Source organism: Rattus norvegicus, chromosome 11 (genome assembly GCF_021556685.1).
Source record: "Rattus norvegicus strain SHRSP/BbbUtx chromosome 11, alternate assembly SHRSP_T2T, whole genome shotgun sequence".
In the NCBI taxonomy this organism is placed as follows: Eukaryota; Metazoa; Chordata; class Mammalia; order Rodentia; family Muridae; genus Rattus; species Rattus norvegicus.
The window spans coordinates 56,902,100-56,925,649 of NC_141544.1; the positions used below are offsets into that span (position 1 = coordinate 56,902,100).

Consider the following 23,550-nt stretch of genomic DNA (forward strand, 5'->3'; position numbering starts at 1 on the left):
TCACCCCACATTCAAGATGAGAGTACAGCACAACAAGAGAGAGAAACCACAGTTAACATGACTGTTTCATTTTGCTATTATTTTAATCTAACTGTGCCTGCTTTTAAACGTCACAGCTTTGAGGGATAGCTTTTCTGGATATGGTAACCTAGACTGTCAAGTGTTGTTCTTCAGAGCTCCTGTTTGCCTTCCATGCTGTCCCTGACTTTAGAGTTTCTGCTTAGAGATCTCGGGTTATGAGTGCGAACCGTTTCACCTCATTGTCCCTTTGAGGTGCTCTTGTTCCGTACACTCGCCGTGCTGTGAGACCACAGTGATGAAGTTTCTTTTCTACTGTGAGAGTTCTCAAATGCCTCCTCTATCTGGACAGTCATCTCCTTCCCACGATTTAGGGGTTTTCCCTTACAGTCTGTTTTCTATCCGTTTGTCATGACCTCCCTTTTCTTCTAGATTGATGGCATCCGGGGACTTTTTTATGTATTCTTGTATCAGTGCTTGCATTGTTTGACTTTGCCTTTAACTCCTGACAATCTGTCTTCTGCTTGATCTCACATCTGCTTATGAGACTCTCCTGAGTTATTTCACCTGTTGAGCTTTTCTCTCCCAAATTTCTGACATTTTTTAAAATCTCTTTATTGATTTGCTCTTTTAAATCCCACATTATCTTTCTTACTTCACTAAGATGTTTGTGTGCTCTTTGAATTCATAAATCATCCTTAACATCATCGTTTGAATTCTTCGTCTAGACTTTCATCCTCTTTGCTATTGGCAGGCCTTAAATCCACTCAGAAAGCTCTTAGACCCACGGTAGCCGTGCCATCTAGTCTGGCATGTATCAAGCAGCAGCGGCAATAGTCTTAGGGTTTCGGAATCTCAGGGGCCTCCCTGGCCAACAACCAGTATGAAGGTAGCCTACCCTTGGCACTGGGACTTTCAATGGACAACCTTTTAGCTTTAGCTTCTAAGAATGACCTTTTCCACCCATGCAAGGTGCGTCCTGTACTTAAACTCTTTAGCCATTGTTTTAATAATGTATTCTGTCCTTCCACCAGCTAAGCCTCGATAGGGTTGTCGGGTAAGGAGCAATACCATTGTATCTGGTTATACCTGCTTAGCCATCAAGGAGTGGCACCATTTGAGGAGTAGGAGTAGGAGTGGACTTGTTGGAGAAAAGGAGTCACTGAGGATGGACCTTGAGGTTTCAAAAGTCCAAATCCGCTTTGTCTCTGTCTCTGTCCTCTCTCCCTCTCCCTCTCCCTCTCCCTCTCTCTCTCTTTCTCCATGTACTCCACACACATCCCCACCATCCCCTATGGATCAGGTTGTAGCCTTCAGCTAGTGCTCCAGCACTTGCCTGGATGTTGCCATACTCCCCACCATGATGATAATGGACTAACCTCTGAAACTGTAAGTTAGCCCCCAGTGAAATACCTTGATCATGGTGTCTCTTCACAGCAGTAGAACAGTGACCAAGACTCTGTTAGCTCTCCTGTGACTAGACTTTACATGAGCCCAATGAGCAGCTACTTATTGGCACCTGATGGCAGATGGCTCATGCTTTGCTTCCTGATATCCAGGAGGAATCAGTGGACTGTTAGCTTCCATGTTGAAAACTGCTAGGGATTCTGACTCCTGTTGTACTCTGATATGTATCTCCTTTTACATCTGTTGTTCCAATAGATGTTTTGAGATGTACTCAAAAGCATGCCACTTCTCCTTTCCATTGGATAACCTATGAATTGAATTCTCTCAGTACAGACCAACTGTGAGGACAGATTATCCCAGGCCAACTCTCAGGAATCACTACTACACCTGTTGCTCTGAATTCAGTAGACTGGCTACTTTCACTTTCTCATTCCTCCAGCCATGAAGTCTCTGTGATCTTTGTATTGCTATAGCCACTCATTCCTGTCCTATGCTCCTGCTCGTGCTATCTGTGTAACCTGCATCTGCAGAGATGCGTAAGCTCCTTTCCCATGCTATACGTAGCTCGGCTCTTTGTTCAGTTAACAGGGAGTTCAGTGGTTTGAACGGACACTGACCCCAAGACATCCTGCATGGCATTGGTGATAGAGCTTGTAAATGCTATACCACATTGCTGGAAACATGCATGCCAACATTATAGGATTTGACTCTGTACTATCTCAGGAAAAGCCTTTGCCAGAGGCCTTCAATCTCACCATTCTTGGATAAGCTCTTTTTGTTGTTACTGAGGTGGGCCCAGTGGTGGATCCTACCTGCTGTAGTACTTTCTATATAGCCAGCCTTGTTTTTCTAGCATTGCATATTGAATTTTGCCCTGCTCGTGCCTGTTATTAAAACTCTATTGGAACCATTTACTCTGGTTGTTTTGCTGTAGTACCCATAGGTAGGTTTCTGAGCTCCTGGTAACCTCGCACATGAAAGGACATTGGTAATAGAACATTTAGATCTTATAGACATTAAGATCCTATAAAGACCTTAAGATGCTCAGAAGATTCTTGAGACATTTTATCACAATCCCATATGGCACCTCTGTTATCAAGTTTTCAGAGGATGAAAATTTGGGCAAGAAGGGATATGAAGGATTCCACAAGCCCCAAGAACTGCAGTTCTTTTACATTTACAGGCACAGGCTTCTCTAAGAGTTTTTTCCTAGTAATTTTGTCAGGCATCATACCCATCTTATCAGATGATAGTAAACCCCAGACTTCCTCAGTTGTGCCTGGCCTTTGCACCTGGTGTGGCTTCATCTGCTATTCTTTTAGATACATCTATATCTTTTAAATGCTATTCTAAACCTGTGAAATATTCAAAGGTGAGAATTATGTCATTGTCTTAGTTACTTTTCTGTTGCTTTGATAAATCACTATGAACAAACAACTTATATAGAAGAATGGGTTTATTGTGGATTAAGGTTCCAGAGGGTCAGAATCCATATGTCAGGTGGGGCAGCAGGCACCCATGGCAGTGTGGGTCTCACCACTCTCGTGGATCATCTGATGTGCTCCATGAGGGCAGTGGAACAAAGATGACAAGCAGGGGGTTCAAAAAGCCCTGTGAGCACGTATGGTGAATGACCACACCAGAACCAGCTATCAGGAGGCAGATCAACTTTACTAAGGGTGATTCAAGGCTTATAAAGTTTGTGGGACTGTGCTCCTGGTAGGAACATCCAGGATGAGCAGTGGTCATTGGTTGAGGACTTAGGGTATGGAAATGCCTCCTTAGCATGGGGAAGCATTTCAGGTAATTTAGTTGTTGGCTGAACAGGTTCTTATCAAGAGGAATGAAATTGATCCTGTAATTGAGGCTATGTAACATTGATTAGGTAGAGTCATATGTTCAGGGGTTTTGAATTCCTCCGACGAGGTTGGGGAAAGAGAAATCCTGCTAATGAAGAGAGTCACCCATTGGGCTCCACATGGCAGCTAGAGTAAGATGCTGAGAGCTCACATCTGTAAGCACAAAGGAGAGAGAGCACTAAGAATGTCAGGAGGCTTTCACACCCTCAAGCTCACCTCTAGTTTCACTCTCCACCAAGGCCACACCTCCTAGACCTCAATGGGGGCCAACTGTTCGAACACCAAGTCTATGGTGGGGGTGAGGGGTGCATTTCATTCAAACCACTACAGTCTTCTATATAATGAAACATTTTTGTAGAAGGTGGGCAAGACAACAAAACAAGGTCCAGGGCCACCATCTCACAGAATAGATCTGTGAACACAACCTCAGGAGAATACTCGGAAGGTCTAGTGTTGACCACTGAAAATAGAGATTGGATTGGAATCCAGTAGCTCAGGGAACTAAAAAAAAAATATGTCAGCAAAGTCTACAACAGCCTGTAAAGGCCCTATCACTTCTAGCTATTGTTCAGTCAGAAGAGCAGAGCTGAGCAAAGTGTCATGAAAGGAGAAACTACCTTATTTAGCTCTCTGGTCATTTTCCAGGAGCCATCTGTCCTCACAGGCTTCGGGCTGGGTGAATACTCTGTCTTCTAATTCCTCTGTTGCTGTATTTTTGTCATAGCTCCCTAGCAGTCTATACTGCTTGATCTGTGCCATGTACACACACACACACACACACACACACACACACACACACACACACACACACACACACACAGAGTACATAACTTTATAGAAAACCAAAAGCGGGGAGAGATGACAAAAGAAAGGTAAATGTATTCAGTCCCCAGGGTGACCAGTCATGTGGGAAGCCCTCTCAGTCTGCACCATTTCCCTCTGCTTTCATTGGCCACCTTGTCTGTCTCTGTACCACCTGACCAGAGGACGTTCTGCACTGTTCGACTTCCTCCTTCTTCCCTGTGGTGGTCATCTGTGGTTTGTAGATAGAGCTCTCTGTGATTACTATGGATAGCCAGGCACCTCAGGACAAAATGGGAAGAGGTGCAAGCTGTCTGTTGTCCGGTCCTAGCACTGTGGTCTTTCAAATGTCTGGTTAAAGGCAGAGGAAGCCTGTGAGGTTACAGTGATCTGCACTACAGTGGATGGTCACCTTCCTCATCCTCATCTGAACTTTCCTCAGCTCCCAGGAACACATAATCACTTCCAACCGCTTGATTCTCCCTCCCTGCCTCCCTCCTTTCCTCTCTCCTCTAGCCTCAGCCTTATTAACTCAGCCCTTTAGGCTACACTGGTCTCTGACCAGTGCTGGCTCTCTTGGTCAGCAGCTCCTCTTGTGCTCTCCCTCTTCCTCTCTAATCTGCTGGCCGTGTTCAGCCTGGACTCTTCCTCTGCCTGCTTTCTCTCTTATCTCTACAGTAGAGATCTTCTCCATACTGTAGGAGCAGTCATGCCCTCCTCCTTTTCTTTTACTTTTTTGTTCAGGAACCTCATGACTGTCGTCTTCCTGCCTCAGCCTCACAAGGGCCGGGATTGTAGGCCTGGGTCCATTATACGCTTTAAGAGCTTTACTAATTACACCCAGACCTTTGCTGAGAAGGAAGAGCTGAGTGCTCCCTTGTTCTGTAATTAGATGCTTATGGCCATCTGGCATCTTTTGTGACATATTAGTGGCCTTGGCCCAGTTTCTTATTGGCATGTACGAACATTAAGTTGACATTAATCTACATCCACAAGACAGCTTAACTTTCTAAGTAAGTGAGACAGTATCTTTATTTTCCTAAGCTGCAAGGCAATTAGTCTTTACAGGTTTTTTTTTGTTTAAACTGTAAAGAAGCTAAAGATTAATAATAGCCATGTTATTTTAATCTCAACCCTTTTAAATCCACTCTGCTTCCTGAAAGTGTCTAAACACTGCTGCCATTGGTCCAGTGCCTTAAGTTACAGTCAGTCATCATAGCTTTCTTAGACCTGAGACTAAAGGCATTCCTAATCTGCGGATTCTGTTGTTGTTGTTGTTGCTGCTGCTGCTGCTGCTGCTGCTGTTTGAGGCAGTGTGTCTCTTTGTAGCTCTGGCTGTCCTGGAACTCACTGTGTAGACAAAGCTGGTCTTGAACTCACAGAGGTCCTCTGCTTCTGCTTCTTGTGCTGGGATCATGCACCACCACGAATGGCTTCAACCTGCTCTTTTTCTTAGAAAGATTCATCTGTGATCATTTGAGCAGAGCAGTAGGGACATTGTTCCTCTAGCTAGTGGCTGACTGTTTAAACAGATATTCTCTGCTTGGAATGAATCTAACCTTCAATTTACATCTTACATCTGACTTAGCAACCTGCTTAAAATGTTGCGTAAACATCCAGCACAGGGAACATTTTATTTTGCTGCTTATGATTAATACATGTGGAACCTGCACATTCCGTTTTATAAATCAAGGCTTTAGTCCAAATTTCCTGCTTTTCTACCTTAAAAAACAAAAGTCACATTAAAAATAGCAGGGAACTATACATGGCTCTTAGGGTTAAGGCCACTGGCAAATCAATCTCTCGGTGCTGTAATGGGGAACCTGTATTCAGACCATCGGCAGGAACAGTCATTCTGTAGACTACACAGGTGCAGCTGGTTTGCACAAGCCCAAGTAAATGCATCCTACTTGGGACTCTGCGCTATTGGAAAGAGGGGAGGAGCGGGTACTACAAACATTACCTCTCGGAAGTGCAGGCTTCTGCATAGGCAGCGCATGGAAAGCTTCAGTGGCCCTAGTGAGCAACTGCCTTGCCACATCACCATTTAACCACATCTGTTTCTGCCTGCGTTTACAGACCAGTCCTTGGCTTTCATCTCTTAATAATCGGCCATATCAAGCACACATATACACTCACTCACTCACTCAAACATTTTGATGTCTGTTCAAAGATTTTTCCAGCCTTACATCATCTACACTTTCTGACTTTTCTCAAATTATGTCGCTTCAGCTGCTGCCTAACAGCTCCAGTGGGTTGTGCAGCGTCTCTGTGGAGTGTCACCAAGGTACTCTGAGGACACGCACAGCAGAAGGCGCTGTGGGGGTCATGCCACTCAGTGACACTCCATCCTGCAAAGATGAAAGCTCTCTCATTTATATTTCTTTACAGCCCACTGAGTGTTTCCTGTCACAGGTGAAGGAACCAAAAACAGAGGACTCCCGGAAGAGCAGGAAGTGGAAGAAGGTACCAGCAGCAGTTCGTTACAGTGGTGTGGCCACATGTGGCTTCCAGGATTCTTATGTGAAGCTATTGCAGTCCCCGACTTAGAGATTCAGAGTTTGTAAGGTTCAGTGGTTCAAGATTCTTTTAACTTTCCTAAGGTTACTCGGAATAAGTTTTCTTTAGAGGACTAAAATTAAAGTTCTTGAATCCCATTTCACTCCTGGAAACACAGGACAGCTTTCTCACCCACTGGCTGGGTTCTCTTTAAGACATCTAGTAGGAGCCCAGAGCACCTCCTGTACTCACCCTCAGCTTTTATCCAAGAAAGTCAGTCGCCAACCTCCTTTCTCATTCATTCAGGTTTTTAACCCTTCTGCTCAAGTAATAACAAAAAAGAAAGAAAGAAAGAAAGAAAGGAAGGAAGGAAGAAAGAAAGAAAGAAAGAAAGAAAGAAAGAAAGAAAGAAAGAAAGAAAGAAAGCAAGCAAGCACATCAAGGCACTGTGAATTATTTCTAACTCTAATCCAGGCCATAAATTAAGGTAGATGCTTCCTCTTCCTCTTCAATGATGTATCTGTACAGAGAGAAGCCTCTGGCTTCTGTACAGACTTTCTAGTTAGCTTTTCCCTTCTACGACAGCTGTGAGAACAGCAGTGTGGTTCACCCCCTGCCAAGCAGGGTATGTTGCTGAGGTCACAGGAGGAAGTGCTTAGCATGAGAGAAATGGGGGTCTCAGCCACTTAGCTATTTAACACAGGCGTTCAGAAAGGAACGCACAGACTATGGTTTCTTGTCTCAAATGGCCAAATAGGAAGGCAGGACGTGCCAGATAGGCTGAGGTTTGGCAGCCCCTGAGAGAAGCCCTTAACTTGATTTTGACAGTTCACTCCCTCTGGCCTTGAGGGCCTTAGGTTCTAGAGGTTTGAGGTCAGAGATCTAGCTGGTTTAGCTTGGCTAAGGTCATGCTAATTTATGGTGCTAACCACAGCTGACACCTTTGATGGAACCTTGGTACTTGTGACAGTGTTGTAGAAATGAGGACGTTGGGGCAGACAAGTGGGGAAGAAAGGCTCTTTCTGAGTCTTTGGAGAAGAATTACAAGGAAATAAGGGAAGTTTATAATAAAAACGGACAATCTTGCTTTCCTGTATTGTATGCATGTAATAAAAGTTCTATACAAAGAAGTCCACATCAAAAGAGATGTGATATCTGTTCTATTGTGTCTCTGTGAGGCCTTAGGATTGTCTCCTAGACTGGACCAGAAGGTCAGGTCCACTTGTCAGTGAATGCCCATGCTCAGCTTAATCTGCAGCCTGACACTCGACGTCTAAGCTGGGTTGCACAAATATTTCTCCAAATCCTGTTCTTTCAAGAGTGCAGATAATATAAGAGTAAAAAAGAAGTTTCCATAGAATAAGACTTCTAAGACTTTTAACAGAAAATATTTTGTGCTGAATGGAAATTTTTTCACTTGTAAAAGATACAGAGCAGACATTACAAAGAGCCCATTAGATCATCTCATCATTTTTCAAGTACTCACTATGTCTAAGAAGAATGCAGTATGGCTTCCCAAGGGGATTTTTTTTTAATTCAGAATCATACTTGGCTATCACCAAAAGCTATGTGCATTTAAATGCCAGAGAAATGAACCTATACCACGTGCCACTCTAAAATCTAGTGTTCTACTTTCTTTTTCTTCTCTTGTTTTAGAAGAAAATTTCTGATATTCTTGCAAAATCAGAGCCCAAACCAGGGACCCCTGAAGACCTTCAGAAGCTGATCAAGGGCCATTACAGCAGCAGCCGTTCTGTGATTGAATTAGAGGAACTGCACCTACCAGGTACAGGCAGGCTCCAGGTTCCTAAGGAGTGTGTAGTTGTGCATTCCACACTGGGAACTTAAACTTTTCACACTCTTAGTCCTCGTTCCTTCATCCACAAGTGTGTAACTGTTAGTGATTTTTTTTTTGGATATTAAAAATGTTTCTGCAGAGTTGAATAGCAAGATCTATGTATGTACATTGTCTTTCCCTAAAAAAGATTAATTACTCAGTACACAATCTTACCAGATGCTTCAAGGGTGAATGCTCTGATGAAGATATTAAACTCACAGAAGGACATTTCACATTGTTAAAAAGTATTGGTGTGGAAATTTGTTGACTCTTCCTACAAATAAGAACTTTAACCTTGGTTAAGTCAGTTTAGAGCAGGTCCTGAATCCCAGAACACAGGAGACCAGACAGTGTGATCATAAGTTTGAGTCTAGCCTGGGCTATAGAGCAAGTACTCTATCTTCAAAAAATAAAAATTAAAAAATTAAAAAAAATCTTTGTTAATTAAGTATTTTAGTTCTGCTGCTGTGGGGTTCCAACTGTAAAATAGTATTTGGATTGTATCCCAGACTCTTTCAAGCCAACTAGCTAAATGTACAGATAGAATTCTGCATTTTAACAGAAGCGGCTAATGTTTGAGGTCTGTCGCCTTACTTACTGCATGGGTAAGGTCGCTACTCTGAGCTTTTAGGTTATGATGCATCCTTAAGGCTCCTTCCTGGCAAGGATAGGAGAAAACAGGTGTTATCCTGAAAGCAAAGCGCGAGGAGCCTAGGCGTCTCTGTTGCAAATGAGCTGTCTCCAGGCTACAGGACACCGCTCGTGCAACATTGGGAAAAGGTCAACAGTAGCTGACTTTCCATTCCAGCGTCATGCTTTCTAGACGCCTGAGAAGCTGAAGAACAGCCTGTTCCCTGCATAGCTACAATTCTTCTGGGCTATTTTTTAACTGCTCTTTGGGGTTAGCAGAAGGAGCCCCCTCCCTGTTCCTTTCCAAGACAGTTGCCCTCTGGGGATCTGGAAGCATGCACTTGGATAAAAACAGGACCAGGATTCTAAAGTTTACTGAGCCCTGAGGGCTGCTCCTTGGGTGGGAGAGCTGGGTCCTGGCTGCTCTAAACAGGAGCCAGTGTGTCACAGAGGCTCTGGTCAACCTGAGGTCTAGTGTTCACTCTGACTCAGTTTCCTATTCTGTGATCTCAGAGGCCGTCAATAAACCTTGAATCCTCTGCTGAATTTTTAAAAGAAACCCTTGGGATTCAGCTGAGTTCCATAATAAATCTGGGTTATGTCATTGTTTTAAAGTTCCATAGCACAACTGGATAAGATCGTGGGCTCAAGGATGTTTTGGGGAAAGGGGATGGGGGGTGTTAGAAACAGCCAGAACAAAACAGGCTCTGTTTTCAGCTAAAAAATGACTACTCTGAGGCATAGGCAATTAAGGCATATGAAAAGCTTTCAGAGAAAAGGTCCTGGTTACCACACAAAGACCCAGAACACCTCTAGGAGTAGAAGCCCTTTTAGGTAAAAAGATAGAAATGCAGTTTGTTCAGAACCCTTTAAAGAGGGAAGTTAATGTTAAAAGTATTGTTCTAAATCAGTTTCTCAAGTGTCTGTCTTGATTTTAATCTGAGGTTTGTGTCTGAAGGGCAGGGAAGTGTCCTCTTAATTACTATTAATTGTGCTGGACACTGCTAACATCTTACATGTGGGAACTTAAGGCACTGGGAGCTAATTAACCTCTGCCGTCTTCCAAGAGCTGGTTTGGTTTAGATCGGTGGCCCTAAGAAGGCTAGCTGCAACCAACTCCCCCAGCAACACAAGCCACCTTCAAGGAATTCCACCCCGGAGAGTCTGTTCCTGCTCTGTTTTGGGTATAGCTGTCCAGATGAGCTGATCATGTCTCAGCTGGGAGTGTTCTAAGTTTAAAGTACTTCACGGGCTCCCTGCCTCTACAGAGGCAACAACTCTGCGAGTGTTACACTGTGTGAGTTCTCTGTATTACATTACAATACAAATGTCAAACTTAAGTTGGTAACAGTTCACTCCCTAACACTCTTATACTTAGAAACTTTTTTCATAGAGTTACGTTTATAACCATGTTGCACAAATATATACATATATATACACATATGTGTGTGTACCCATACATATATATGTGTATATATGTATATGTATGCTCAGAGTGAATAATTCTACTTAGAGTTAATATTGTTACATATTCTATGGCTGTCACAGAGCAACAAAGGTTCTTTTTATTTTGACATGTTACGTTCTATTTTACAGCTAGGCTGAATTGTGTTATATTTTGATACATTGTTCCCATCCTTTCAAAACCAATACTAGATTTCTCTTCCCCATAAGTATTTATTCTAAGTAGTCTGTATGTTTTTATAAATGTATTCTTCATACCATGTTATATCGTAGTACATTGTTGTTCTTATCTAAGTTACACTTGTACATCCCCCCATTCTGTTTCTTCACATCACACTGACCAGAATGTAGCCATGTGCACATCTCTGACATCTGAGATGCTACACAGCGCTCCAGCCCTGTCACAAAGCACTCACCCAGCTTCCCACATGTGGACACCTGTGTGGCTTCCCACAACTCAAGATCATAAATACTGCCAAATTTAATCTTTTTGTATATCCACTTACAGCACACACCAAAAAATTCCTGCTGTTGTTTATCCAAGAAACAAATCAGGCAATCACAGAGTATATAATCTTAATATTACTACTTTCCAAAATAGGTTGACAGTTCTTCCTGCAGTTGGCAAGTGTTACCATCACCCCCATTCTCCATAACTCTCACTGTTGTACATCTCGCTGATATTGATCATTCTCCCTCACTGCTGTATCCGTTTGTTCTCCTAGATAACTAATGGGTCTGAGGTTCTATCAAAGCTCTCGCCACTTCACCTTTCCTTTGCACACTGCCTCTTTCACAGATTTCAAATGTAAAGATGTTCCATCTATCTGTAAACTCTGGAGTCCCTGCCTCAGGGACGAGACTCAGTGATCCAGCACAAAGTGGCCAGCCCCATACACACAAAGAACAAACTGTGCTTAGCAGGTTACATGTATATATTTATGCATATTTGTATGTAATAATAAAAATAGCAGAAGAGACTATCAGTTTGAGAGTGGGGACATAGGAGGTGTTGGAGGGAGGAAACATGGGAAAGCTGGAGGAAGAAAGAACGGGGAGGGGAAGTGAGGTAATTACATTTTCAATAAAAATGTAAAAATAGAAATAAAATATTCTAAATGAGAAAACAAGTGTTGTTGCTACTGCTGCTATTTTAAATAACACTTTAAATAACTAGCCTCCAGATCGCTCACTCTTTATAATCCGGGTAAGAATGTGCCATTCACTTTTTAATTAATTAATCTGCCTTGGTTGTATGCGTGCATAGCCCTTAGCAAATTGTCTTTTTCTTCTTTCTAGACTCCTGCTTCCTCAAGTGCAATGACTTGACTCACAGTCTCTCTTCATACCTAAAAGAAAGTAAGTAAAGTCTGATTTTTTAAAAATTATTCAGCAGGTGATTATTCTAAAACAGAAAAGAGTTGAAGTCAGGCGCAAGAAGATCAACACTTGTTCAGAGCTTCATAGGAAAACTCAAAAACCCAAAATATATAAATAAGATTTGTTTCTCTAAATTAAAACAAAAACACTGTACCACATATAAAACTAAAAGTTTCTAGCTTAAGTGGAGATGGATTTAGTGTTATTGTCTTTTTTTTTCTCAGTCATGCTCTGTAGTCCAGGATAGCTTTGAACTCATGATTCCTCTGCCTCAGTTTCTTGTGTGCTGAGAATCTAGGCCACTCTAGCGTGCACATTATTTGATGTACAGTTTTAATGTTTAAATGTTTTCCTACTTTGCTCTGGGTTTGGGCTCCATTTTGGATTTATAATATATTAGAAATATTAGTCTAGAAGTCCAGAAAGTGGCGTCCTAATCTAGTGCCTCCTCTGAGTAGTCCTTGAACTTGGCCTTGTTGTTTGAATGGTCAAGAAACTGAGCCTGTGGTCTTTAACAGCTGTGAGAACTTCAGGTTCTGTTTACGTGCTCAGAATCCACACCTAGCTATTACTCCCAATCTGATTTGATATTTTGGTTTGTATTGTTTACCACTAGATCATTCATATCAAAATATCATCTGCTTGTTTCCAGCCATAGTAGTGACTTATGTAGAGAGATGAACTGTTTTCTTTCAGCCTTCCAATATGAAGATCCCCAGTTTAGGCTCATTAAAAATTTCTCAGAATTTAACTTTAAAAATAAAATCCTGAATTACAATAGGAATAATATCCTGGCATAAAATTTTAAAAATATTAAAAATTCTAAGCCTATTTAATAAACATAATACAAAATAATAAGTTTGAGGTATTATTCTCTGCCCCATTTTAGGTCATGCTGGATATCTCTTTAAAATTTAGCAAAGTCTCGGTGTGGTAGCTTATGCCTCTAATCCCAGGCAGGTGGATTTCTATGAGTTGCTAGCCAGCTAGAGCTATGTTCTGTCTTTAAACAAAGTATCAAAAAAGCTAAGCTAAACTAAACGTAACATAACAGAATCAGAATTTTCCTATTGGTCAGCATTGTCTTTAAGCATTAAGCCTGAATTTTATCTGCTTTCTAAGGTGGCAGAAAATGTAACACAGTCAGTGCTTGTTTATATTCTTATGCACTAAGAAATAAACAGTTGGAGAATATCCACCATTGGCAGTGCTACTTCGCTGTATTCAGAATGGCTTTTGTGGTCTCTCTCTCAGTCTGCCCTAAGTGGGTAAAACTTCGGAAAACCCACAATGAGAAAAAGTCGGTCCTGATGCTGATCCTGTGCAGCTCCGCTGTCCGGGCCCTGGAGCTTATCAGGTCAGTGGTCTTTCCAGTTGTGTCTCCCCAATGCACTGAAGAACTGATACCTGCCAGCTGCATATTCTGTGTGCAACAAGTAAAACAGAGCCCATGCCCTATGGGGTTGACATTCTTTTGGAGAGGCAGACAACCAGCCAGTAAAATGTATGACAGTATCCTGCACAGTAGTGCACTATGTAAGGAAAAGTAAGGCATGGAATGAGATAGCTATGCATGCCCTTCTATTAAAAGGGAATGTATTAGAGCAGACTTAAGTGATTCCAAGGACAGAGCAGAGTGGCTTTCCTGACCTGAAATCAGGTGGGCTTCTAGCTGTACAGTAGGATGCTATGGAAGGATTTGGGACAGAGGAGTGCTCTGAGTCATTTTAGAGGCCCACTTACACAGCTGTGTGGAGAGCCACACTGTGCGGGGCAAGGGTAAAAGCAATGTGGAGAAAGAGGAACACTCCTCCATTGTTGGTGGGGTTGCAGACTGGTACAACCATTCTGGAAATCAGTCTGGAGGTTCCTCAGAAAATTGGACATTGAACTACTTGAGGATCCAGCTATACCTCTCTTGGGCATATACCCAAAAGATGCTCCAACATATAAAAAAGACACGTGCTCCACTGTGTTCATAGCAGCCTTATTTATAATAGCCAGAAGCTGGAAAGAACCCAGATGCCCTTCAACAGAGGAATGGATACAGAAAATGTGGTACATCTACACAATGGAATATTACTCAGCTATCAAAAACAACAACTTCATGAAATTCATAGGCAAATGGAATGAACTAGAAAATATCATCCTGAGTGAGGTTACTCAATCACAGAAAAACACACTTGGTATGCACTCATTGATAAGTGGATATTAGCCAAATGCTCCAATTACCCAAGATGCAATCCACAGACGACAGGAAGCTCAAGAAGAAGGATGACCGAAATTCTGATGTTCCCACTCCTTCTTAAAAAGGGGAAAATATATCCATAGGAGGGGATATGGAAGCAAAGTTTAGAGCAGCAACTCAAGGAACGGCCATTCAGAGCCTGCCCCACATGTGGCCCACATATATACAGCCACCAAAACTAGATAAGATTGATAATGCTAGAAATGCATGCTGAAAGGGACTGGAAATAGATTTCTCCTCAGAGACACATCCAAAGCATGTCATACAGAGGTCAATGCTAGCAGCAAACCACTGAACTGAGAACGGGACCCCCCGTTGAAGGAATCAGAGAAAGGACTGAAAGCGCTTGAAGGGGCTTGAGACCCCATATGAACAACAATGCCAACCAACAAGAACTTCCAGGGACTAAACCACTACTGAAAGACTATACATGGACTGACCCAGGGCTCCAACTGCTATGTAGCAGAGAATAGCCTTGTTGGGGCACCAGTGGAAGAGAAATCCCTTGGTCTTGCCAAGGTTGGACTCCCCCCACCTCCGTGCAGGGGAATACGGGGGGGGTACAATAAGGGGGATATATAGGGGGAATACCCATATGGGGGAGGGGGAGAGGAGGGAATGGGGGCTTATGGACAGGAAACTGGGGAGGGGAATAACCTTTGAAATGTAAGTAAAGAAATATATCTAATAAAAATTTTTTTTAAAAAAATAGGTATCATATCTACTTTTTCATCTTGATCACAGGTACCTGGCTGTTTGCTTTAATATTACTATTTAGCATATATATTATTTTATGTACAGTTTAATACTTATAATAAGTTCTTTAAAAATGTTTTAATGTTAATAAAATCAAATAGTCATTATTTGGGTAAAAAATACATATATGAGTATGCATATAATGTATTTTCCAACAAATTGTATAGAAAATTTAAAATAAACATTGTTAGCTATGCAGTTAAAAAAATAAAAGCAATGAAGCAAACGGAACAATCCAACTCAAAATAACAAGAAAAGCAGAGTCCCGGGGAATGAATTTACCAAACCTATAGAAAGAAGCATCATAGGATGGAAAAGGTCTTAAACAAATTCACGTTGGTACCATACTCTTGAGAGAAGAGACTTGGTGTTGTGAATATGCCTGTTTTACTTGGGATCATCTACAAATTTCACAGTTTCCAAGTAAAACTCCAAGAAGATTTGTTTTGTTTAACTGAATAAACTGTTTTTAAACTTTTACAAAAACATACAACTAAAATGGCTGACAAAGGTTAGTAAAAACCACTTAGAAGAGGCCCGTCCCTTCCAGACTGTCAGTCCATGTATTACAGCGTCTCAGCAGTGCAGAGTGTCTGGGACTGTCACATGTAGGACGGGCACATGGGTCAATGGACTAAATTGAAAGGGAAGAAACAGGCCCAAGTGCGTATGACAATGTAGTGTACAGAAAAGGTGACAAATAAATCATCAGAGGAAGACAGACAACAACTGTGTTGAACAACTGATTAGCCAGCTGGAAAAATAAAGTTGGATTTAGGTCTCACCCCTTCTACCAAGATAAATCCAAAGAGACAAAAAATTTAAAGAAAAAATTTATATATTAAAGGTAAGTTGGTGCTTTATTAAGAGCTTTCACAGTTGTCTTCATTTGCTGAATTCTTGAAGAATCAACAAACAAACAAACAAACAAACAAATCCTCCCACTGGACCCGAGTAGCATTCAGGTCCAGAGAACAGAGGGCAGACACAGGAGGTGGCACTCACAGGAACAGGTCCTGTGGGAAACCAGGCTTTAACCGGAGACAAAACAAAGGAAGTCTGTGTCTAGAACCAGGAGCTTTGTCGAGTACAAAGGTGCGAGTGTGGGGACTCCATGGTGATTCAACATCTGTTTCTCTAGATGAATTAATCGAATCATGGTTTTAGGAAAGAAGTTGTTAAACTTTACCAGTCCTTCAAACTCGCTTTCTCACCCTCAGCACACACGTTAAACCGTGCCCCACATTCTCCAGTAAAGCAAGATGTTCATGTACGTCTGCTCCAAACATCATTGATCTTCAGCAACCCAGTCTACCTGGGTAGCATTTGTACTTGTGGGCCTGAAATCGGAGCGTTTCACCTGGCATTTCTGAGCATTCCGAGGGACACTGTAGAACCCAGTGCTAACTGAGATGCTAATGGCAAAGAAGCTGGCCTGCCTGTGACCTCTTCAGACCAAGTTGTCATATCGATTTGAGCTGTTGCTCTATATAAATTCCTTTCTAAGGGGCATGAAAGCACTGTGTGGTCACATTTCATTTACCAACTGTCCCAAGCTCTATTATGATCCATTTCAAGGTTAAATGAATTACAAAGTGTCCTGTGAATAAGCACCAAAAAAAAAGAGCCTATTCACAAAGACCAATGTTTTTAATTCTATCATAAGGACTTCTGTTCTCTTGAGTGCCACGATTCTTTTTTTCCTTGCTAACCTTGCAATGGAAAATGCTTATGTGTAATTAAGAATTTACTTGCAATACAAACTGGATTGTATGTCTCACTATCTTGCATATCAATACGTTCCTCCTGGTCAACAATATTTCTCAAAACGTAATGACACATAAGGGGGAGTGATATCTCTGTCTTCAATATCTGAACCTTAAATAAATATACTCACATTAACTCAAAACAGAATTCTAGGTGACACACAGAACTACACCAAATGAAAAACAAGTGGTTAAAATAAAGACAAAACCAAGAAACATCAGAAAATCAGATGAAGCTAGCTGGAATTCGTGGTGGTCGAGCCCTTCCACAAAGCCTTTTAGATTGTAGAGATGGGCCCAACTTCTGTGGACAGAATGTGTTGGGAAATTTCAGTTCCCACATCCATGGCATCTTGTGAGTTCAAATTTAAAAATAAAACTGGTCCTAGGTGACACAGTAGTACCATCATTAATGTCATCTATCAAACAACACAAAGAGCAGATGCTGTAATCTGGTTGTTCATAGAGCAACTGTTTGTTCAATCCGAGGCCCCACTGTCACAACAGTCCTTATAAAACCTGTCCTCTGAGGTACCAGCAGACCAGCTTGACCCTCAGAACTGATCATCTGAATTGATGTGGATAGATCCAAAGTGTTGAATACTAGAAGTAAATGGGCTTACCTTACTACATACCAGAGCTATAAGTCAACAACCTAGGCTGAGTCTACCCTGCAGCACTTTGGCCCTAACGTGTTGAAATGAATCTGCACACACTGCTGCCTGCATGTGATCCCAGCACTTGGAAGTGGCAGCAGTGGGGGGGGGGGTGTGCAAGTGTGAAGAGAGCCTGCATAACTGTTCATGAACAGTCAGGCATAGTGCAAGACCCTGTAGAGACTTGAAGGGTTGAAGGTGTGCGTGTGTGTGTGTGTGTGTGTGTGTGTGTGTGTGTGTGTGTGTATGTGTGTGTGTGTGTGTAGGTAGGTGGAGTGATTGATTTTCAGTTCATTGGACATATAAAAATATAGATGTTTGGCATCTCCAAAAACACTAAACGCTAGATCCATAATCTTTCACCTTAGTAACTGGCTCAACAACTGACGTCTTCAGGGTCTCTAGTTCCCCTCAGTCCTCACAGCCACAACCTAAAGAATCACCTCGTTCATGCACGATTCACTCCTGCTCTCTCGGGTCAGGGTCTACAGGCCCACATCTTTTTCCTTCTTTCCCTTCATTCCTTCTCATCCTCAGGCAGGAATGATCTGGGGTATGAAATTGTACAAAGAAATTCAATCTACAAAAAAGTTCTAGTACAAATGTGGAGGCCATTGTACTAGGACGCCAGTCCTCCTCCCTGGTGGGCTCGTCCTGTGCTTCTCTGTCTGGCCACATGCTCGAATTGTCAAAGAGGCCAAAGTAGGCTGACCTTGGGTTTGACTCAGAAGCACACCCAGATGGGGACCTGAACAAATAGCCTCCCCCATTTCTGATTCTTCTCTGAGATAGCACTTGCTCTGTCACCTAGGCTGGTCTTTATGTAACCACAATCCTGTCTCAACCGCTTGTACGATTTCACGTACATGTCATCGTGTCTGAAAGCCCAGTCCAGTTTCACTGCTTAGACAGACTTGCCTAACGGTCTTCTTGTGTGTAGATACAAGCATGACCGTCCACGTTTAGAACAGCGTTTTCAGTGATAAGCTATAATCTGTAAATAGTGCATTCTTAAGTGAGTAAGTTGTCGTAATCTATTAAATTTGTTAATTCATTCCTTTTTGTAGGTCTCTGACAGCATTCAAAGGAGATGCCAAAGTTATGAAATTATTTGCAAAACACATAAAGGTAAACAAGGCCATGTAGTTCTAATCAGAGATAAGTGGTCCCTAGTGACACCCAGGACCATCATGTCCTTCCAACCTCTTCAAGTCTCCTTGGAAACCATTGTCCTTTATCCATTCTTGGTGTGACAGAGCTAACAACTATTCGGGTTTCTCCTGCATTTCATGTCCCTCGTGGCTCCCTTGACCTACTGCGGTCATGCTCTCTACCTTTCTCAGCTCCTGAACAGAAGCCGAGGCTTCATTCCCAATCCCTTGGGTATTACTGATCAGTTTTCTTTTTGAAGAGTAGCCCTGTTTGATTGTTGATTTGGGCTGTTACCGTTGTTGTTTGCACAGAGATAAAATGGTCTAATATGACCTGGGATTACACTTCCTTATATATTTGGTTGTGAGCCTAGCCTTTAACGGCTGAGCCATCTCTCCAGCCCAGGGATTACACTTCCTTAACGGTTCATATGACCTGGGATTACACTTCCTTAACGGTTCCCCTGTTTTCTCCCTGTCTTCCATCTTGAAAAGGTCCAGGAGCAGGTGAAGTTGCTGGAGAAGCGAGCGATACACCTGGGCGTGGGGACTCCAGGGAGAATCAAAGAACTTGTCAAACAAGGTATGAGATGAGGATGCTGAGAACTCTGTTAAGCCAGCCCTTCCTTACCCTGTGTGAGTCTGGGCAAACACATTTGCGGTCCAAAAAGAAAAGCAAACCTCTGTAAATCGCCCAGTGCAAAACTCAGCTCAGTCTTTGATCTCAGAAGCCAGCAACTCGTGCACTGCTGTGGGAATGGGAGGGCTGTGGTCCACTGAAACGCATTTGCCCAACTAAACACGATCAGATTCCAGTAGCTGGAGTGCTGAGCGGTCCCCACAGGCTTCACCACCCATCCCCTGGCCAAGAAACTGGTAGAGCCCACTGTGCTGAATATTCCCTTCTTGGGTAAATGAGGCTTGATTCTTAGAGACTCCTATTCTGGTCATAATGGGATAGTAAACAGACTGAAATGAAAACATCATTTCTATAGATAAAACAGATATTCCAGAATATTCCTCCTGCATATATTTCCCTTTTAGTGCTTTGCACAGAAAGTATTCCAGGAACCTGCTGGCCTGCAGGTAATGTTAGTACCTGTTCTTACCAGACCTTCAGGCTTCGGGAGAGGGGGTCTGGGGTTGTTTTGCGGTGCTAGGACCTCATCCATGCTGAGCAAACACTCTCCCGCTGCGGCCTGTCACTGAGCTCTTTTCACTGTGTAAGTTGAGACAAAGTCTCTCTGAGCTGCCTGTGCTGGTCTCTATCAGGGTCTCCATCCCTTGCCACCAGGGCTGCCAAAGTTACCCGTGAGCCTGGAGGCTGGTTCGAATTTACTGATTTCATTCTTCGTTTTCAAATTACCTTGTCTTCCGTCGGGATCTATCCCTGAATTATTTTGTATTTGTCAAAGTAACACCCACAGCAATAACTGGGTATCAGAAGCATCAAATAAAGCCCTGCCTAGATGACAATAACCGACGGCCAGTTATACCCTCCCGACTGCAGGGTTCTGTGCAAATGGCAGAGAATGACCCTGGAGGCCTCTGATAGAGATGGGAGGCAAACAGTTTTTTGAATTCCTACTTTAACTGGTGTTATGCTGGACATCCTTGGTGTGCATTATCTAACTAGAACTCACAGCATCCTTACTGCCTAGGACTCAGTATTTCTGCAAGAAAACAGAGCCTCAGAAGAGGGACTCCCCCAGGCTCGGGCCTGGTCTTCTTAGTTTCAGAGCCTTTTCCTTGAGGAACCAGTGACTTTTTCTGTGTCACCAGATCCCCCACTACCTAACAGAACCTTTTTTGGATTTAAAATAGGAGCAGGGAGACAGACAGACAGACAGACAGACAGACAGACAGACAGACAGACAGACAGACAGACAAAAAGAAGCTGGCCAAGCTGTTGATTAGATTTCTAGAGTTGGAACACTTTGGTTTGAAAGTCTGTTTCATACAGAAAGATAATGTTAAGGAGCTTTTGGACATGTTATTATTGAAAGCCTTTACTTCTGAATCTGATTGGATAGTTTACAATATATTAGCTATAGCGTTAGGATACTTGTAAGGTGTTTATAAAAATAGCCTCACTCTGAGAACTGGGGTTCTGTCAAAGCTAGAGCAGCACCACCTCACTCATTTTATTACTGATTATAACCTAGCATGATGAAAAGTGTTATCTTCAACACTGGGATCTGTAAAACTATCCTCAGAATTTTGGTGTTTTCATTTCGTGGTTATGGAGACTTCCTGATTCAAGTCTGTGAGAAAAGCAAGGCGATAGAGAGGGGATGGACAAGGCGGCTTAGGTGGTAAGGGCTTGGCGCCTTTGTTCACACTTTGATTCCTGCAACTCCAGGTAGGAGGACTGACCCCTCCAAGTTGCCCTCTTAATCCATACTCACCTTAGCACACAGGCCCACGCACGTACACACACGCACATACTAAATAAATGCAGTTTTAAAAAAGAAAGGTGTGGACTTGCTTGTTAATTATAACTATTATACTGCCTTTCAGTCTTATTTCTACATAACTGTATATTTTTATGAAGCAGAGATCATATAACATCCCACATGTTTACAGTGTACATGTTATGTGTTTGTGTGTGTGTGTGTGTGTGAGAGAGAGGGAGAGAGAGAGAGAGAGAGAGAGAGAGAGAGACTTAATATTATAAATATATGTGTCTCGCTTAAATATTATATATTATGAAGACTTTCCTTGGCAGGAAACTGATTTACTCTCACCTCTGTAATATCTATTTATTACATTACTCGACTGCAACTCTTCTGGGGTTGATGCTTGGATTTTATGCAGTTTTTTTAAATATGCATAAAACAGTGACCATTGCAAGTAGCTCTAAGCTTCCGGTAGCTTTTTTAACTGAGGCATCACAGAAGAAAAGCTCTTCTGTGGATGCATGTTTTAAGGCTCTGGGTAAAGGTGGTTCCATTTAAGAGGGGGTTTCCCTGTCGGCTTTTCCAGCACTGGGTCTCTGTCCTGGAGGATCAACCTGTTATCTTTTCCCAGTTTCCTCTCGGAACTCCAGTGACAGTGTTTCAAATAAAAGTGTTGTAATTCTAAAAGGCATGAAGCGTCTCTGGGGCAGAGGGAAGGGCTGGACTGGGAAAGGCTGTGGGGAACAGCTGCATGAGACATGCTTCAGGCACTGTTCCCTCATGTGGCATGCAGGACCTGGGTCTTCTCCAGTCTCAGTGCACGGTAGTTCTAGGTAAAGCCTGTAGCAGAATGGATGCAGTCCTTACATGATTTCCCAGCCCCTGCTAAGGGTCTCCCCAACCTTGTCCTTCTCCCCACTGCCTCAGAGAACTCCTGTAGGTTCTGCTGCTCTCAACTCCTCTGCAGACCACAAGAAGCAGCTTCTCCATTCAGGAAGGAGACTCCAGTCATAAATGGAGGGAGGGAGCACCTGAGGATTGACGGGCTTCACCAGAGCAGCTTCTCTGTCCTCAAAAGCAGGGAGAGCTGCCCCACGTGTTTCCCATTAGGCAAGCATCAGTGCAGAGGTTCATTGCTGGGGGAAAGGACAGCAAGTGAGGCAGCCAGGAGGACGAAACCGTTTTAATACGCTTACGTCGTGAGGGCTTTACTACCGCCACTCTCACTGTGTCTTTCAGATGGCCTTAATTTGAACCCCTTAAAGTTTCTGGTTTTTGACTGGAACTGGAGAGATCAGAAGCTGAGGAGAATGATGGACATTCCCGAGGTACTGTGTAATCAGCACTTGTCTTTAATCTTTTTTTCTTTTCTGATTTGAACTTTGAGTTCAAACACAGTAATAAAGTCTTTGACATGGAAGCCAGCACATTTTCGCTTTGGAGATAGTTTCTGTCTTTAACACTGAGGTAACTGTTATGGAGCCGTCTCATCTGCTTACACGCAGCCCTGCCCTTTCCACCTGTGGTATAGTCAGCTCACTAAACGGCCATGGCTCCTGCCCCACAGGACGTCTGTACTTCAAAGAAGCCAGCCCATCTGGAGGACTCATCCTGTCCCTGTGCCTCCGGAAGCAGACATCTTTGCCGATCCTTCTTATATAGATGCTCTTGGCCAAAGAGGGGGAAGAGGGGATGATGATTGTTGGCTTCTCCACATCCCCACAAAACCTACTACATGACTTACAAAGACATTTTTGCTCTCCGTGGAGGGATTTTGTGTCGCAATAGATTCAAACTGAATGATCGAATGCCTTTGTGAGCACAGCTCAGCTCACTGTATATATATGAAAAGTAGTTCACTGCCCTCATAATGTAGAAATTTTATTCTGCCAACCACCGTGTTATTGTGCAACAATTTTTCAATCTAATCTGATGTGGGTGTGTGGTGAGGGGGAGGGCTACATAATAATAAACAAGGCTGTCAATCACCTACCAGGACTACTATCAAAGAGGTTTGGGATTATGCCTCTAAAGCACGCTGTGAGTTAGTGTACCACATAAAACTGCTTCAATGCACAAAGTGCATTATAATTGGTTGGCGAGTTGTATTGGGGATCAATTCAAGTTAAAAAAAAGCAAACCATTGCTTAGTTTCCTATGCATGCACCCACATATGTGCACAAGCATGCATACACACACACACACACACACACACACACACACACACACACACAGTTGTCTCTGCATCCATGAATAGTCTTTTTAAAAAGAAAATACTCAGCTGTCAGACATGAGGCCAGATTTGATGGTTTCTATTATAATGTTAAATCTGAATAATTAACAGTGTCAACATTTTACAGTCATAGCCATTTTGTTGCGTCCGTGCCATTAAGTTATCTCAGTCCTGTATTGGGTCTTTGCATGGCACTAAGGTGCCCTCACGGCACTTTACGGCATTTTCTTCTAGCTAGATGCAAACAGAGGGCCACTTTAATGAAACTGGTGTTTTGCGCAGTACCCCTCTCTCTTACTTGTGTGACCTTCAACAGGGAATCAAACATGGATTCTGCCTTTCGCCTAGGACCGTTGCCCTGTCTGATTCTGGCCACAGCAGCTGTATAAATACATGGGACCCCAGGGATTGGCTGTGTTCACCAGGACCATTTTTGTTTGATCATA

General features: G+C 42.7%; 1 protein-coding gene across 22 annotated transcripts in view; it reads left to right on the forward strand.

The window, feature by feature from the left end:
- The window catches only part of Cmss1 (cms1 ribosomal small subunit homolog), a 297,760-nt gene that overhangs the window by 273,895 nt on the left and 315 nt on the right, over positions 1–23,550 (forward strand). For 19 of the 22 annotated variants that reach the window (XM_087575871.1, XM_087575873.1, XM_087575875.1 and 16 more), the window contains 7 exons: positions 6,477–6,551; positions 8,241–8,370; positions 11,815–11,874; positions 13,150–13,252; positions 18,389–18,449; positions 18,968–19,055; positions 22,111–22,199. In XM_087575871.1, coding sequence (XP_087431997.1) covers positions 6,477–6,551; positions 8,241–8,370; positions 11,815–11,874; positions 13,150–13,252; positions 18,389–18,449; positions 18,968–19,055; positions 22,111–22,199 — 606 coding nt within the window. The remainder of the gene's footprint in view (positions 1–6,476; positions 6,552–8,240; positions 8,371–11,814; positions 11,875–13,149; positions 13,253–18,388; positions 18,450–18,967; positions 19,056–22,110; positions 22,200–23,550) is intronic. The other 3 variants (XM_087575869.1, XM_087575888.1, XM_087575889.1) reach the window with 1 other exon arrangement.